Raw genomic sequence first — 18,894 nt, forward strand, 5'->3', positions numbered from 1 at the left:
TGCCGCGGAGCGGCTGGGCCCGTGAGCCATGGCCGCTGAGCCTGCGCGTCCGGAGCCTGTGCTCCGCAACGGGAGAGGTCACAACAGTGAGAGGCCCGCGTACCGCAAAAAACAAAAGAAAACAAAACAAAAAAAACAATAGAACTTTACTGTCTCACAGTTCTGAAGGCTGCAAATCGAAATTAAGATGTTCGCAGGGCCACGCTACCTATTAGGAAAGATCCTTCTTTGCCTCCTCCTAGCTTCTGGTGGCTCTTGGCTGTCTGGCATTCCTTGGCTTGTAGTTGCATCATGTCAGTCTCTGCCTTTATTGTCACATGGCCTTCCTCCCTGTATCTTTTTGTCCTTTTGTTTTCTTATAAGGACACCAGTCATTGGATTGAGGACCCACCCTAATCCAGTATGATCTCCTCTTAATTATATCTGCAAGGATCCTATTTCCGAATAAGATCATGCTCTGAAGTTCTTGGTATAAATGAACTTTTAAGGGACGCTTCAGCTCAATACTGGGTGTCTGTCTGCGGGTTATTCCCACAACTTTAGGGAGAGCAGACCTTGAGTGTAGCCTGAACAGGAGTCAGGGACTGTTCATTGCTCTCATTCTTTTTTGTTAATGGTTTCACTCTCCTGTGATATGCTGCCTCAAAACAATGATCTGTTTGATTCTGTATATATTTTTAAACTGTGTTGTTTTTAAAGCTGAAAATGGTTAAAATTAGCAGTAGTATATGGTTTGTGAGAAGACCTGAATTTGCGCTTAATGATCACTTGCTTTTGTGTTATGTTTTCAGCATTTCAAATGGTTCCGTTTCAATTTGCATTGATTCTCTGTCTGCTTTTTTTACACCTATTGTGCTGTTCTTGGCCATTGTCTTGATTTATAATAAGGAAAAAATGATTTATTATTTTTAATAGTAGAACGACCATATGGTATTTTGCATACTCAGAAATACTTTTCAGGGTTAAAGTGGGTGCTATTAATAAGTACATAAACTGGGACTCTCCTGGGCAAACTGGCACATACGATCACCCTATTAAATAGATATAATCAGGGTTATCAGTGAACCAGCCTGCATCTTCTGTTCCTCCACTGAGCCATCCTTGTTCCTCTGGAACTCCTTGTTCAATGCCAGGTGAGTGTGAGACGCCTGGTGTGAGTGTATTTAGCTGTTTCTTTAAGAAACAAACCATGATTATGTGATGATCAGAGTTGTAAGTAGGAATTAAGGATTCCTTTTCATCCTTCCTGTTAGCAACACAGGAGCTCTTTCTTACTACAGGATGTGTTGCATCTCTATAGTCAAGACTGCCTTGGAGATGAAACTGGCAACTGAAAGAAGTGATTATGTTTTGTAGACAGAAAAGCTTCTATTTTAAATATCACAGAGTAATGAAGTTGGCTTCTTATAAATGCTACTGGTGTCCTGTAATTCCCCCCCTCCCCCCACCCCATTCGGGGGAAAAACAGTATTCGGGAAACCAAAATACTTTATTTTATGCATGTGGAATCTAAATAGCAGTCACAATAATCTCATTGTTACACTATATAAAGTGTGTAGTGTAGTGAATAACTGCATTTTTCAGATGAAGAAATTAAGTCTTGAAGAAGTAAATGACTGGTCCCAAGCTACAATAAGATGCCAGAGAAATGTCTGTACAGTTCAGTCTCCTGACTGACTGCCTCTGACCTGGATGTATTGTGACACAACATAGAACACAGAGACTTTGGAGTTAGACTATCCTGGGTTTGAATCTTACCCATTTAACTTTTAGCTGAGACTTTCAGCATCTCACTTAACCATGTAGAGCCTCAGGTTCCAAATTGAAGAAGTCCATGGTAACGCCACACTTACCCCAAAGGGCTGTTGTGAAGTTTAAATAAAATTAAGTATATAAAGTCTCTGCCACATATTAAATTAATAGTTGCTCTTTCCTTTTTGCTTTCTTGCCAGGTGTTTTCCCCACCATTCTGCCCCTTACAACAACTCTGATTTCTCTTATAGGGAGATAAGCGTGAAATTAGAAAGGGGAAACAATACACAGGCTTAGGTGTGTTCTAGTGTGGTCTGATCTGAGGCATCTTCAGGAGTTTATGCTTTGCTGCCCTCCTACTACACTGCCTTCCACTATTGTTTGACCTACTGAAATGTTCCCCCTTCCCCAGTGCAGTGCAGTGAGAGATGAGAAATCCAGTTGTGGACGTTTAGTGAGACTAGCCTTTAAAAAACTGCTTTCAGACTTTTTTGACTTTTCACTGATGCCTTAGATTAGATGGCTGTCCCGCCAAGATGTTCTTCTGTTGTAGAAAAATGTGACTTCCAGCTGACTAGTATGTTGTAATATTAAATAAACAAAATCTGCATTAGTAAAGTTTGATGTTGAAGGATGTATGATAATCCTTATTTATTTTAGTCCAGGGTGCCTAATAGGGGAGACTAAGACAATTGTGCTGATTTTTCTGTCCAACTTTGCATTGCCTGTTACTCATCAACTGTCCGAATTCTCCCCCCTCCTCACCGCCTCCATGCTCTTCTGCTTCCTTGTAGAGTCTGCCTAGCTAATGAGTTCTTACTGAACGGCAGGGCTGTGGAAAATTCCTCTCTGGATTTTCACCCATATCTCTTTTAGAGATTTTTGGGGTCAACTTTCTTGGGTAGTTCCTAGTCCCCCAAAACAGATGTAGAATCCAAGGCCCCTTTCCTCTTGGGACAGATTTTTTTCTGAACAACATTGTTCCTGAGTAGTGTTATACGACTTCGTGTGGGTGAATTAGCATGTCTAGCTTTGTTATGGTATAATTTTATTGTGTTTTTTAACAGAGCACAGATGTAAGGAAGGTAGCATTTCCATTGGGGAGACAGATGTAGAAAAGTTTAAAAAAGATCCTTTGTATTCTTACCAGCATTGTGGCCTCTCCTTCCTTCCTTTCCCTCCCTCTTTTCTCTCTTTCCCTCTTCCTTCCTTCCTTCCTCTCAGTGCCCTGTTGAAGGGGCTTGTAGCCTTTGGTAATACTGGAGTGTATGAGTTTGTGATTAATATGGGGGGATTAATTTTATTGGGATCTTTCTCTTTGGTCACAGCTTTAGCATTTGTCAGTGTTGTTTAATGAAGCCAAGAAAGGTGTGTTTAGTTGATTTAACTCAGTTATTCTTAAATAAAACTCTTCACTAATTGTGTGTGAATGTATACATATGTGTGTCTTTGAACCTAGGTCCAAATATATGTGAATGTGAAACTATTTTAGCGAAAAACTTTTTTTTTTTTTTTTTTTTGCGTAAATAAACAGTAGCATGGCCAACCATGTTATGAAAAGTCTGTGGCACTAGTCCAACAATTTGGAGCCGTTTATAATGTGAACTGTTCAGGGATAAACTTAGTAACCAATTTACATTAAAAATTAATCTAGTGTGAGCCATGGAACTTTTTCATAGCATTCTTAAGGTCATTAGTAATTTGTGTTCTAAAAAAATATTTATATAAGTTGGTAATATCTAGAGAATAGCTCAGATAATAATAATTTTAGCAACTGAAATTTTTTCCTATGTTTTGGCACTTTAGAAATAGGTTTATACATATATAGCCAGACGGGGAGTGAGTGGGTTTCTTCTGGTTGAGAAAATTCTTCTCTCTTTTTATCCTAGTTATACTGATGTTTTTATAGCAACGGAATTGGTGTTACCCTCTTTTTCTGGTCTGATAGAGTAACCCTTTTGGGATTATTCCTGCTTTGAGTTCCCTACTGAGTTAGATGTTAATATATTAATCGCTAGTTAATAAAAGAAATTTAGCAATCTAATGGAATGGCTTCCTTTTTTTTGTTCTTCTGACAGTCATTTGACAATCACATTTTCAGATCTCCTTTAGCTTGTCTTTATACCCAAGATTTTCTCATTTTGAATCCCAGTACTATTGTATGATAGAGGTGGAAACTTTAAGGGGGGAGTAACCCTGATATAAAATCACATAAACCATAAAAATACCCTAAGGGATCCAGCACCACAGTTCAGTAATTTGTCTTCTACTTGAGAAAGATGCATGGGGTTCCTCTGGGCTCCATTGCACCTTGATTGTATGAATGCTTCTCTCAGAGCGCTCATCTTTGCGTGTCTTACATTAGGTTAATCACTTTTCTTCTAGCACTTAATAGATAAGAACATTAACGATATTGACCACATATCTTGTTTCCCTATAGGAGGTCTCTAGCAGAATGTTTGACCCATTGAAGGGAATCAGTAAATCTATGTTTTTCTTAAAATAACTTTCCTCTAGCGTTCCAGGGATCCTTACCTGTGCCCTTACTTATGCTCACAGCTTCCAGTTTTCCAGAGTTGAGTGTTGTTTCAATAAATGTATTTACTAGAAAGTCTTGTATGCAACAGAGTTGTTTCTACATATTAACCCAAAGTAAGTCTACCTGATTAATTAAAAAATAATTGAATGTGACTTCAAAAGGGCTTATGAGTTCTTTCAGATTTTTTTCCCCAAGTTATGTTTTATTGAACACTAGTTTCATAAGGTTTATATTTTTTTATGTAACAAAAAGGCATCTGTCCCAAAATAAATTTGGAAATTCCTGGGTTACAGGAAGATAACAGGTTACTTTTCTTTTATCAAAGTGTTAAAATGAGCTAATGTGTTTAAAGAGTTGGATATAATACATGTTTTCTATTGAATGCTTTCTGGTTTATTTGGAGAAACTTTTGATACCAGTGTTCTCAGAAACAGAGCTTGAGAAATGCTGTTCTGGACTAACCTTTAACAGGAAGGAAGCTGAAGACTAAGGAGGTTGTTTATGTCAAGGGTGACTACGCTGCGTCCAAGCATTGTGACTAATAATTGCCATCTTTAGCTTGTTTCAGGGGAAATTTTTTATATTGAAATCGCCTCACTAAACCCATTGTGCAGTAATGTTGGAGAGCAGGGAAGAAAACTGACTTGGGCTAAACCACGGTTTATAACATAGCAGCAATTTTCCTTTCACTCCTCAAGTCTAGCTAGCTGTTCTTCTCAGACAGAAGAAGCTTACTCAGAAAAGAGCTGAGAGGTTAAAAGAGCACAGGGTTTGGGTGCTAAGGTGCATGACACATTATGATTATTATTATTCTACTCGGTTAAAAGCCCTCCTTTGGACTAGCTAATGCATCGTACAAAAGAGGCATCACCTTTGTTTCTCTTTGGTTCAACTTTGGCTCTTCACATCGAGAAGGCTTATTACTATGTATTAATTAGGACCAAATTCAATAGCAGCAAAGCAATTATAAAGTCCCTGGAGTAGAGTTTAATAATTTCTACTGGCAGTTGGACCTGGTAATTTTCCTTTATATTGTTATTCAGTTATATCAAGGGAAACTTTTTGTTTCCAGTAAAACAAACCACTTAGGAAAATGAGTGTTGGGTGCTTAGTAAACATGACAACTCAGGGAAGTGTTTACATTTTCTTCCTACTTGTGCAGTAAAATAAATAGGGATTTGGGAAATTCTGTAACAGGTATTACTTTGGGGAGAATAAATTATCTTGTCACGCCCCTCTCTTTTCCTAACTGACTGGTATATTGCTTTGCAAGACATCAAACAGAATGAACCTGGCACAGGGGCTGGTACCTGGTAACACTCTCAGATTTATTACAATGGTGCATTAGGGTGTCAAGACATTTGACTTTAAGGTTGAGTAGTTCAGACTCTATTTTACAGATAAAGAATTCAGGCCCAAAGAAATCCATTTTAGTAGTTAATGTTTCTGTCCCCGTGTCTCTAAAGCATCTCTGACTTGAACTGGAAGAGAAAAAGAAAATCGTCATATTCTTTAGGTTTAGGGGATTTTTTTCCCTCAGAGTATTAGAAATTCAGATCTCTTTGCATGAAAATTATACTTGTGTTTTAAGTGGGACTGTGTTCTTTACCTTTCATTCTGAGCTGCAGTATTTTGTGAGTGCTTTTGCATGGATTACTTATCAAATATATATGTATATATTTTACAGACTTATGAGAAGTTTCCAGCATAGAAATCAGTTAAAGGATATATGTTAATAGTATATTTATAAGTTTGAATTTAGGCATGTACTTAACATAAAGTCAGGTTTGTAAGGCTATTTTGTGAGCATTAAAAGCCAAGTATATGGATAACGTTTGCTAATTTACCTAGCCTCAGAATCCAACTTACTGCTACAGTGATATAAGAGAAATTGAGTCATTCAGATGAATTTTATTTGCCTTGCAGTCTTAGTATATTCTTCACATTGGCTTATTCAGAAAATTGCAAAAAGAAGAATAGTGATTAATTCTTGCCTCAAAATTTGCACCATTTACATCTGAGCACATCTTATATTCCTCATTGTAAATATAAAGAAGTTAGCCCCTCAAACTACCTATGGCTATTATTATCATTTGCATCGGTGAGTATTGTTGCCATATTTGTAAGATCTTTAAGAATCTGATAATGGCTAGGGATCTTTTTTCCAAAAAAGCGTACATGAATAAAGTTTATGTGCTATTTTATTGGGCCTTTCATAGAAATAATCTTCAAATTCAGAACACTGTCACTTTCTAGCTCAAAACCTTTAGGAACCCCTCATCCCTTACATTACAGACGCCAGACTTCTTAAGATTGTCTGTAAGGGGCGCCTGTGATCCAGCTTCTGCCTGGTTTTTTAGCCTCACCTTTCTCTGTAACACCCCACATCCAGTGTTCTAATTGGACTATTGGTTGTTCCCTAGATTGATGCCCATTAAAATATTTATAACTTTGCTGATGCTGTTCTCTGTTCTTCCCTTACCCGTTGGAATCCAGTGCTTTGTTCAAAACCTAACATTAATGCAAAGCCTTGAACTAATCCGTTTGAGTAGAAATAATATTCCCTCTTTTGTGCTCCCATAGACATTTTACCCTCTTTTTTGAGGCATTTATAATTCAGTTGTATTGCAGCTATTTGTATATACCTTTGTTTTCATGGGGGACGGTAATCGTTTAGGGGACGCAGTCAGAATGTTATTACTCATCACTCAGTAACTGCTAAAAACTTGCCTGGAGATAGAGCAGGGGGGAGACAGGAGGAAGACTGTTTTCTCTTTTTTATTAGTTAAGACGGTGGTCCTCTAATGCAAAGCTAAATGAGAACCAACTGAAAAATTCTTTTAAAAAAGTTTTCAAATTACATTGTAAATACAGTTTATAAAAGTTTATAGATTATGGTACTCTTCCTCATTCAGACTTAGTGAATCATCATCTTGGAAAAAGGGCCCATAAATATGTATTTAAAAAATTTTGTTCTATAGCCACCTTTAGGAACATTACATTTGAATGTCTTCAAGTTACGTTAGATTTAAATTCAATTAAAAAAAACCTTTCCCTCTCATCTGGATCTTGTGCCCTTCCTATTGAGCAGTCATCTGTGACATTTGGACAGAAGGAGCTTAATATCAGGAAGTCTAGAGAGCCTAGCTGGAGGCAGAGCCACAAAAGCCTGGCAGTGGAATGTCAAACCATTGACCTGTAGGGTCACTGTATGGAGTTTGTTCATTCTCTGGTAATGTTTATTTCCCTTCTCTTTGTATTTGCAGGACATAGCTCGACTCTTGCAAGAAAAAGAGTTACAGGAAGAGAAAAAGCGAAAAAAACACTTTCCAGAGTCCCCTGGAGCCAATGCTTATGGTGGTAGTTACTCTTATGAAGATGGAGGTAAGTTTTTGCATCATGACCTACTCTATCCTTAGACTCAGTTGCAAGACACCCCTTTAAATTTGTCTGTAAAGTGACCCTAGGGCCCCTTTAGATTTGTGGTGGAATTTTATCTTATCTAATAAATTCATCTGTTCTTTAGTTTGATGACCAGAGCCATTTTTATGGCTGTTAAAACTTGAATATAGTTTAGCAAAATTTGGCGTGCATTGGAATGTTGTATTACATTCTAAGCACATAAACTGGGGTGTGGAAAAGTGGCATATGAGCCTCTGGGCTTGATCTTTCTCAAGGAAATCTGGACAGTACTGTTTGAAGCAGCAAAGTGGCCCAAATAATAAAGGAGGTACAGCATTTATCAGTTACTGGATACCAAAGCTTTTTTTTCCATGCTTCGTATCTTTTAAACCTAGGCCAATGGGTTAACCTGCTGATGACAAAATTGAATTTTAAGATTCTCTGTTCCTTTTTTGCTCTTGATGCTTTCTTTGCTATTTGATTACCATATAGAAAAATTTCTGAGATAGAGAGATCCCTTCTCTAGTGCTTGCTTTTGCAGTGGTGGTGGTGGTGATGGTGTGGTGGTGGCACTTGTGGTGGTGGTGAATCTTTATCTTAAAAGTGTGTTGGGAAACGAGTATTGACAAATATTGTTCAGTCCTTTTTAAAGATCTGTCAAAGGAAAGACATTTCCTATGGTTTTTAGTGTCTGTATTTATTGTAGTTCAGCTTGGAGACTATACTTAGGATACCACCTAAATAAAATCTAAAAGCAGCTTCTAGAGAGTAAAGATTTTAAGGTCAGTAATCCCCAAGTCCCTTGAAAATTAATTGTCAATTGCTTTTCTATAATTTCATTGTAAAAGGTAAGTAGGTATTTGTCTTTGATGAGTAGAATGAAAGATACATATATGTAGGTGATAGGATTATTATAGTTTGAGTCTTGCAGTCACAGTGTTCTAAATCTATCCTAATCAGTAGAGCTCAGCTCTATAACACAATCAGTAAGCAGGTTGATTCTCTACTTATTGCTTGGCGTGTTGTTCTTCCATATGTAAAATGCTCAGCTCTTTGTTGATAGCCATTTTCCTTATGCTGGTCTTTCTAATCAAATGTGGTACATCATTTAAAAAGAAAAATTATTGCCGTATTTTTCTGTACTAGAGGTCAGAAGGTAAAGAGTTACTCGTCAGCTTTAATTAAAATCTTAGAATTGTGGTCTGGCGTAAAACATTAGGGTGGTAAGTAAATTAAGTACACTAAAGTACTAATTTTAGCATTCCTCTATTAAAACCTTATACTAACTTGAATTGGGACTCAAGCCTGGTGGTTTTGACCAGACTGCTGACATACTGTTTCATCTCTCTAGACTATGTTAAGAATTCCATGGATTTTCAGGGACACCTAAAATTTTTACAAATCTCTATTTAACTGCTTTTGTAAAGTTATGGAGAATGGCATATATGCTACTTTTTTGGAGTTGAGGGGGATTGGTAAGAGAAAACAATGACCTTCTGAGCATGTGCCTGTAAAGTACTGTTGGAATTTCTCTTCAGGTGTGTTGTTGTTGGGAGACGATATATAGCTGAGCACGTGATCTTCATTTATATGCCTTTGAGTTAGACTAAGTAGAGTTCCACAGAAACCATATTGCAGTCCAGCTCATATTTACAAAGCAGCCTTACGTTCTTTGCAGTGGTCCTTTCCCAACACATAAGGGATATTCTTTAATTGTACTTCTTTGCGTGCAATATGATTTTTGTCTGTCTTATAATAATCACAGCAAATCATTACAGAAGTGGTTGTTTTAGCTTTCATTTTACTTAAACTTTAATAAATTAATCTTTTAAGAATAATCATTTATAGATTTTTTACAAATCTGAAATTATCCAAAACATCTGTCAGATTTATATTGATTGAAATGGTATATCTTATTCATTTATGAATCCATGTTTTTTTTTCAAAGCCACTTACCTGTATTGCAAGCATATTAGAGACTTTAAGTCATGGTCTTTGGAGTCATTAGACCTTGATTCACGTTTCATCCATTCCTTAGAAAAATTGTAATGTTAAGGAAGTTATCTACTGGAATCACTCTAAGCCTTTTTCTCATCTCTAAAATGGAGATTCTAAAAATAAATCCTTCGCATGGATGTTGAGAAGATTAAACAACATAATTTTTCTGAAGACTTACGAACTCTAAAGTACTATTATTTATACATATATTAATGTAATGTGTGTACTACATAGTATTTTGTCTATTTAAACAAAAATCATTTTATTTTGAAAGACAAACATGGAAGCACACAAATCAAATGTTTACATATATATATGCATATATATATGCAAACATATGTGTGGGTGTAGATATATGTATACGTATATACATGTATATGTATGTATGTATGTATTGGCTATAAGGAAGTTAATTATATTTGCCAAATAACTTGGTCTCAAGAAACATAAAAGTCTCAGTCCTTAACTGAACTGGGTTTTAAAGGATTCAAACAGATTCCTCCACCCCCTCTCTCTTTTTTTTTTTCTTTCCCAGGTTTAAAGATATCACAAGTGATCACAATAAATATTTTTTCCTGTCAACTCTGTGAAAACATAGTGACAGCTCTGTTCTAATTCTTGCAACACACTTCCCTAAAGTAAAACTACTAATATTTGTTAACTTTTTAGAAAGAAGTAAAAATAAAAAACAAAACAGTCATAACTTGACAAATCCATGTTGAAAACAAAACCTTTCTTGTCTCTTTTTGGGCTTAAAGGCAGGCTTCACTTCTGCAGTTTTCTGTGGGAACATAGGTATTAACACTAAACCATTGTCTCCTAGTTGGGGTCATCATTTATGTAGCTGGTCAGTATTATGTTAATTCACAGCAGTAGTGAAGTGATTCTTTCTCAGCTGTCAAGATACTCCTAAAATAACAGTTTGGCTAAAAGAGTAGATACTTTATTTTATTACAGAGAGTAATTGTTCTGTTTCACTTCTGCTTATGTAAAAAATAAGTTTTCCATAAATTATGAAGATAAATACCTCTACAGACTTTTTAGAAGACAGATTTTAATTTAGATGTCATCTCTGAGGCAAATGTTCTTTTCTTCTGGAAAGCTCAAGAGGAAACAATTTGGAGTTTTTAGTGGAAGCTTATGGCATAAGAGATACATATAACACACCTCCCCACCTCTGTTCCTTCATTAGATAACAATAACACACTTTAGCAAAAACAAAAAACCCAAGACAAGCAAACAAAACCCGTAATAACTAAGGAAGTTTATGGTCGTTTATTTTTTCTACATCCCACCCAATTACGGTAGCTGTTTCAAAAGCAGTTCAGCGAGTGACTAATTCCAATAGGGAATCTTGGCTATCTTAGCAATTTTCCACAGAATTAGGATTTCTTTTTGTTACTTCCCAGTTAAAGTAAAAGTCTTAGAAAATGTTAAAATAAATATGCTCTTGCAATGTGCATTGTTAATTTACTTCCTTTGTTTTCACAGTTTGCTTGTTCTTAAATGAGACCTGACAAAAAAGCACCCATCTGTGTGCTGTTTCTGCAGTTTGTGTTAAACTTAGGGACTTGTATATTTAGCACATATTGTATTTTTATACCCAGAAAACAATATCATAAAGTTTTTTGAAATGTATTTAGGAAGTGACTTCTTTTTTATGTATTCTGTTATGGCACCTCTTTTTAATTTTTTTCCTCTGAAAAATTTCAAGTAAGATTAGGAACAGAGTTATCCAAAGATAATACGGTCATTTACTCACTTAAAATTCTCCTTTACTCCCTCTTCTTCCACACTGAACCGTAACATGGCTGGGATTGTTGGCTTTGGCCACCTATGGGGAAAGGACAGAGGAATACAAAAATCTGTGGCTCATCACTCTAGTGGACTGAGTAGAAATTAGCAATATTCTGACATAGATTTATTGTTATTTCCAATAAGAATATTTGAAAGTCTCTGACTGGAATCACAAAGCTTAATTCTTTTTCCGTTTTATAAGACTCCTTCAGCTCTCACTTTTCCCCCATATACTAGTTCCAAATTGGTTTTATAAATAGAATTAAACATTTAATGACTAGAATTTGTGTTATTGGCAAATATTAAAGTATGTGTTAACTCTTCGCTAATCATGATCCAGCTCTTCTTTCAGATTTACTTTTTTTCACTTACTTTCATTTTAGTTTTCTACCTTTCTGGCTATGTACCAGAATCCTTCATGTACGCATGGACCATTCCAGCAAATGCTCATCCCTTCGTTTCAGTTTGTTAAATTGAAAACGTAATCCTCTTCATTTTAAAATATGTTAAACTTGGGCCCTGTCTCTGTCCTGTAGTGAGTTCACACTCATGAAGTTAACTTGCATTTCTATTTTTCACATTCCTCCACCTCCACTCAGACCAGCCACGGTCAAGGAGGGCAAGGGAGTTGGGTTCTGACTTCTCAAAGTCTTATAGACTCCAAAGTGAGGAAAAGACTGTGAAGCAGAGAAAGGAGAAATCGAAACCTCCACAGGAGAACTTGGAAGAACTGGAAGAGCATCGTTCATCAGAGAAGCCTCTTTCGTCCTCTAGCTTGGGTAAAGCGAGGGACAATCCCCAAATTAACACTGAGCAGCCTGAAAGGAAACGATCTGGTCATGACAGGCTCCGAAGACCTCCTCTCCCCAAGATCAGTGGTGAGGTGTTTCTGAGCACTGAATCGGAAGACTGGGAGGCTAACCATAGCCATCGAACTCGGAATTGGGAAAAACAGTCCAGGCACCAAGACCAACTTTCTCCCAAGGCCTCACAGAAAGCAGAGCTTCACTACAAGGAAGCTGTATATAGAAGCAACCGTGGGCAAGGTGAGCACAGAGAGAGGAAGCACAGGCCCAGGGCTCCTCCCATCTCAGAGAGTGAGGCGCGGCACCAACTCCATGATGCAGGTAATAAAGGGCAGCCTCGTTGGAAGTTCTGGTATCATGTATATACACACAAACAACTGTATTTAATAAGCATCGTAAACAGCCTGTCCTTTCTCTCTGGCTTGTGCTCCTGGCTTGGAAATAAATCCTGGAGCCAAATATTACAAAAAGGTATTCACTTAATCTCAAATCTCTGCCTTCTAAGAGAATACACTCATTCCTTACAACATTCTTCCAGCTCCAGATTGCAGTGGAGGTACCCATCCCAGATACAATTTTTAATTTGCCAAGACCATATATCAGAGATTCTGATACCGAAGCAATGCTCTTGAGTTTCTGGTTTTGATTCAGTGAACGCAGAAGGTTTAGGAACACCACCTTCATAGTATTTGCCTAACTAGAAGACCTGCGGGGCTGGAAGTACTGGATTTTCTTGACCTCCTCTTTCCCGGCTCTAAAGTGAGAGATGGGAGAGGCAATCTCTTAAGATAGCGTTTTTCAAATAGTGAGCTTCAAGTTTGTTTTCATCAGAATCAGCTGGGCTATTTCCTAAAAATTCAGATGTCTGGGTCTTACATATGTTATCATCTCTGAGTGCAACATGGCAATTCGGGTTTGTTTTAGACCAGGAGGTGATTCTCACGTACTTAAAGTTTGAAAACAATCGCCTTGAGTTCCTTCCTGTGCTTTAACCATCTTCAACTCTAACTCTACAGTTGGTGTTCTGAAGTGCCAATATGAGGTGAGTTCTTGGTACTTATATAAGAATGAGGTGAACATTAGTGTTAAACCTCAAATTTCTGGCATCCATGAGGCCTAACTCTGAAGTCTGTCACTGACATAGTAATGGTTCTCTCTCTTCTTGTCTGGAAACTGCCACTGTGATGTTTTCCGTGTGGCTGTACCACTGCAAGTCATAGTACTGCACTGTCTGGTGTTTTAATTAGACCATACTCATCTCCCTAGTTCTGTTTTGCTCTCATGGAAGTTTTCCAGAGATACGAAGATTATTGGGGAAAAAAGTACCAAGGAGATGACTGTTCTTACTTAAATTCCATTACTGTTGCCCAGCCAACCTCTACTTCTGGTCTGGAAAGTAGTTTCTAGATTGCAGGTTCAGGTTGATCCTTTTGGTTCCTCCTTTCATGTTATCTCTTCCTATCATGTTAGTCCTTAAGTTTTTAAAGGACTTGGTGATAAAGAAAATGAAAATTCAGTTCAGCAAGCCAAATGAGTGTCTGCCACAAATATTCTTGCCTCAGGCTTTATGTTTGGGGATGGATGCTTGGATCTGAGCCTCAGAAGTTTCATGAGTCAAGCCAAAAAGATGGATATGTAGACAAACAATTGCAAATTTGATATACTTTTAACAAAGAGCTGTGGGGCAGTAGAGGAGGAAGTGATAAAATCTACGTGGAGTAGGCTTTATGAGTAAGTTACACTGGATCCAGATTTAGAAAGACATGTTGGAGTCCAAAAGATACCGGGGAGGAATGGTGATTACATCGACCTCTACATTTCTGATTCTGTGACTCCAACCTCCTAAGTGTGCTCTGAGGGCTGGTTAAATCTTTATGACTTTCAGTACACTTGAGGGTATCTTAAACAGGCTTAGAAAGGGTGGAACTAATATGAAACAAACACTGACTCACAGGCCCTAGTACTGGAGTTATAGGCAAATGTTTTGTCTGTTTTATTTTAATAGCATAAGGGTTTAAAAACAGTGTGACTAGGCAGCTACTAAAATGGCTACAACATAGCTGCTAGCGTCTGTCATTTTATATTCAACTTACTTTGCAAACTTTACCGACGTGGGCCCTGTAGGCATCTGAATTTACGATGCCCTTCCCCCCCCACCTACCCAGAATAGGTCAGAAGATACATTAAAATATAATTATTAGATACTGGTGTCTGTTACTGGTGGCTGTTGTGAAAGCACAGTTCTTAAAGTTGTTAGCATAAGCCAAAGTTTTATTTAACTTAATAATGAAGAAACTAGCAGGACAGCAAAGAGCTAGTTCTAAGAGCATTGATCTGCAGGACGTGGTTTTTTGTTTTGTTTTTTGTTTTGTTTTGGGTTTTTTTGCGATACGCGGGCCTCTCACTGTTGTGGCCTCTCCTGTTTCAGAGCACAGGCTCCGGACACCCAGGCTCAGCGGCCATGGCTCACGGGCCCAGCCGCTCCGCGGCACGTGGGATCTTCCCGGATCGGGGCACGAACCCGCGTCCCCTGCATTGGCAGGCAGACTCTCAACCACTGTGCCACCAGGGAAGCCCAGGACATGGTTTTATAATTGGTTGAAAATGGAACACAGAATAAAATTGCTAACTTAAATATAAGATTGGTTAACTTTCTAAAGGGCAGTAAATCTATACCACCTTTGAGGGTAAACACCTCTATTGAGCTATTAAATTACAACAGCTTATTAATTTTCTGCCGGTCAACTTCCAGCCTCTCAGAGCCATTAAACACCATGCTGCTATGATATTCCCCAAGTGTCAGAATGGCTTATTACAAAATACTCTTGAATGGTATCAGGATCCACGTGTCATCAGATTACCTTATTCCATAGTTTGGGATAAGTTTATCTTGAGTACCAGTATTTTTAACAGTTTTATTTTATCAGAATTTCTTGAAAGGTAAGCTTTGTTTGTGTTTATTGAGGGAGATTCTTGTGTCCTCAGACTGGAGAATGATGAACGGAAAAAGATAAGCAAGAATTTGATTAAGAAATGAACGTGGAACTCTTGAAAGTATGGTCCACCTGGTTTTTTGAAAGCTAGTTTCCAAATTATGTTTGGGTTTCCAAAAAGAGGGCAGCCATCTTGGTAATTTCTTTGAATTAACTATGTTTAATAACATTTTAGAGCACCTCTGTTTTCTTTAATGACAGCCTTACACGGTACTATCTGAAGTTCCTCATTACATACTTACAAAAGCTCTTTTCACCTTTGGTACGGAGTATGCTGCATTTAATGGGCAGTCCTGTCGGTCCAGAAATCTAGTATTCCAGGCTGTAGAAATTTTCTACTTATGAGACGTGCAAGTTCCAAAGATATATCAAGAGTTCAAATAAACTCTTCTTTTTCCCTCTAAATATTTGACCTAGAGAGATATTACCTCAAAATAGAACTGTTTGTTTTTATTGGGGTATAGTTGACATATAACATTATATTACTTTCAAGTGTATATTTGTATGTATTGCAAAATGATCACAATAAGTCTAGTTAACATCCGTCACCATACATAATTACAAATTTTTTTCCTGTGATGAGAACTTTTAGGATCTGTTCTCTTAGCACCTTTCAGATATGCAATGCAGTACTTACGGTCTCCATGCTGTACGTTGATTGCATCCCCATGACATTTATTTTATAACTGGAAGTTTGTATCTTATGACTCTCATCACCCATTTTGCCCACCCCACCAACCCCCACTCTGGCAACCACAAATCTATTCTTTGTATCTCTGAGCTCAGGACTTTTTGTTTTGTTTTAGATTCCACATATAAGTGAAATCGTACAGTATTTGCCTTTCTCTTTCTGACTTATTTCACCTACCATGATGCCCTCAGGGTCCATCCCTGTTGTCATAAATGGCAAGATTTAATTCTTTTTTATGGCTGAATAATATTCCTGTGTGTGTGTGTGTGTGTGTGTGTGTGTGTGTGTGTGTGTGTTTATCTAACATTTTCTTTATCCATTCATCCATCAATGGACACTTAGGTTGTTTCCGTGTCTTGGCTATTGTAAATAATAATAATGCAGTAAGCACAGGGTGCATATATCTTTTTGAGTTTGTGTTTTCATTTCCTTCAGATAAATTCCCAGAAGTGAAATTACTGGATTGTATGATAGTTCTAACTTTTTTAAAATTTTTGAGGGACTTTTGTACTGTTTTTCATAGTGGCTGTACCAACATACATTCCCACCAACAGTGCACAGGGGTTTCCTTTTCTTCACATCCTTGCCAACACTTGTTATTTCTTGTCTTTTTGATAATAGTTATTCTAACCGGTGTGAGGTGTGATACCTCACTGTGGTTTTGATTTGCATTTCCCTGATGATTAGTGATGTTCAGCACCTTTTCGTATGTGTTGGCCATCTGTATGTCTTCTTTGGAAAAATGTCTATTCAGATCCTCTGCCCATTTTTTTAATCAGATTGTGTTTTTGCTGTTGAGTTGTATGAGTCCTTTATATATTTTGGATGTTAGCTCCTTATCAGGTATGTGACTAGTGAATATTTTCTCCCATTCTGTAGGTTGCCTTTTTATTTTGTTGATGGTTTCCTTTGCTGTGAAGAAGTTTTTTAGTTTGTTGTAGTCCCACTTGCTTATTTTTGTTTTTGTTGAGTTTTCTTTTGGTGTCAAATCCAAAAAGTCATCTCCAAAACCAGTGTCAAGAAGCTTACTGCCTATGTTTTCTTCTAGGAGTTTTGTTGTTTGGGGTCTTATATTCAAGTCTTCAAACCATTTTGAATTAATTTTTGTGTATGGTATAGGTTGGTGGTCAAATTTCACTCTTTTGCATGTGGCTGTCCAGTTTTCCCAGCACTATTTACTGAAGAGACTGTCCTTTCTCCATTGTGTATTCTTGTCTTCTTTGCCATAAATTAATTGAACATATATGCATGGGCTTATTTCTGGGCTCTCTGTTTTGTTCCACTGATCTATATGTCATTCTCTCTCTCTCGCTCTCTTTTTTTTTTCTTGGCCATGCCGCATGGCTTGCGGGATCTTAGTTCCCTGACCAGGGATTGAACCCGAGCCCTTGGCAGTGTAAGTGCGGAGTCCTAACCAGTGGACCGCCAGGGAATTCCCATGTGTAATTCTCTTTTTAACTGCCAAGAGGTCACAGTCTTAACACCTTTCAAACCAAATAAGACTCTTTGTTTGACTGTTTCATTTGAATGCCTTCCAAGCATCTTTGATTGATATTAAAACAAAATATTTTCTCAGTTAATCTTGTGGTGTAGAGTAGGAGGCATAGTAGTGGAGAAAGTTTAGTTCTTGAAATCTGAGCACATTTCCATTGTACTTCTTTCCCCAGATGGCAAAATTGAAAGAGCAGGGCATAAGTGTGATCTCCCCTGTCGTCCTCAGCTAGGCTTTGGGTTGCTCGTGGAAGGGCCATTTCTGTAGGAGGGCATATGGTATAGCAACCTATCTTGTCCACTGACTTTTCCCAATGCCAACTTCCCTATCTAATTTTACTTATTTTTCCCTGAATCTTCCCTTCTAGTTGTGACTAAGCTAAACATAACTCAAGGAGTTTTATCTACTCTTGGGAGTGAGTATACCACTGTTTCCTGACTGTCCCAGACCACTCAGAAATCTGCGTTAAAACCAGCCCAGCTTAGCATAAGATTCAGTAGCTCTAGAGATAATGTGAAGTTGAAGTAGATTCTGTAATTCTGGGTAATCAGGTGCTAATAGACCTGAAGGTAAGAAAGCCAGGTTTAATAGTCTTTATTTGGGGAAAGGCAGATGAGTCTGTGGCTTTTGGATTTACCACAAAGCTAGGTTTAAAGTTCAAAAAGAGGCTTCATCAGATAATTTAAACTCTTCATTTGCCCAGAATTTAGTTGTATCATTTTCTTTCCTTTTTCCTCTTTTGTTTAAAGCAAGTGAATCATGTGCTGAGGCATTTTGATAAAAGTTATATTCGTGTACAGTTAATTTGATGGACATAATACACCAAACTAGTAGTTCTAATGGTAATTGCAATTAAGAATCAACTGGTAAGATTTAAAATAAACTAACAAAGGCCAGATCTCACCCAGGCTACTTATATTAGAATCTCAGGGGTTTGGATCAAAAATTTTCATGTGTATGTAAAGTACTCCAAGTGATTCTAATATATAGACATGATTGAGAACCTCTAATGTAAAGAAATAGGCAACTAGGAGTAAATTTTCTTTCTCCCTTTAGTAATCCATTTACTGAAAGTTGCTATTCCAGATGGTTAATCTTATTCACTGCATTAAAATTTTTTATTATTTTTGAATGTAATACAGTCACATTTTTGAATAAGTGTAATTTATAAAGGATACAAAGAAGGAAATACCCACAATTTTAGAATAACCACTAGCATTTACCACTTAATTGAAAGTTATAAAAGGAATATATGCTGCTTATAAAATTTCAAAGTAAAAAGCCAAAATTCCATACCAGTCCCCATGTTCCTTTCTCCTCAGAACAATAGAACTCTAAGGTCATTGTGCTCTCTGACATTTCACTTATGTTACATCTTGCGTAAAATTTAGCAACGTTAAGCTGATCAGAGCTATAGGAAAGCT

General features: G+C 37.3%; 1 protein-coding gene across 2 annotated transcripts in view; it reads left to right on the plus strand.

Moving 5' to 3' along the window:
- Positions 1-18,894, plus strand: part of CCDC50 (coiled-coil domain containing 50) — a 65,986-nt gene that overhangs the window by 30,389 nt on the left and 16,703 nt on the right. Inside the window, exons 5-6 of one of the 2 annotated variants that reach the window (XM_082654453.1) lie at positions 7,558-7,675; positions 12,088-12,615. In XM_082654453.1, coding sequence (XP_082510579.1) covers positions 7,558-7,675; positions 12,088-12,615 — 646 coding nt within the window. The remainder of the gene's footprint in view (positions 1-7,557; positions 7,676-12,087; positions 12,616-18,894) is intronic. The other variant, XM_082654454.1, reaches the window with a different exon arrangement.

The sequence above is a fragment of the Grampus griseus genome (genome assembly GCF_964374135.1).
Source record: "Grampus griseus genome assembly, chromosome: 5".
In the NCBI taxonomy this organism is placed as follows: Eukaryota; Metazoa; Chordata; class Mammalia; order Artiodactyla; family Delphinidae; genus Grampus; species Grampus griseus.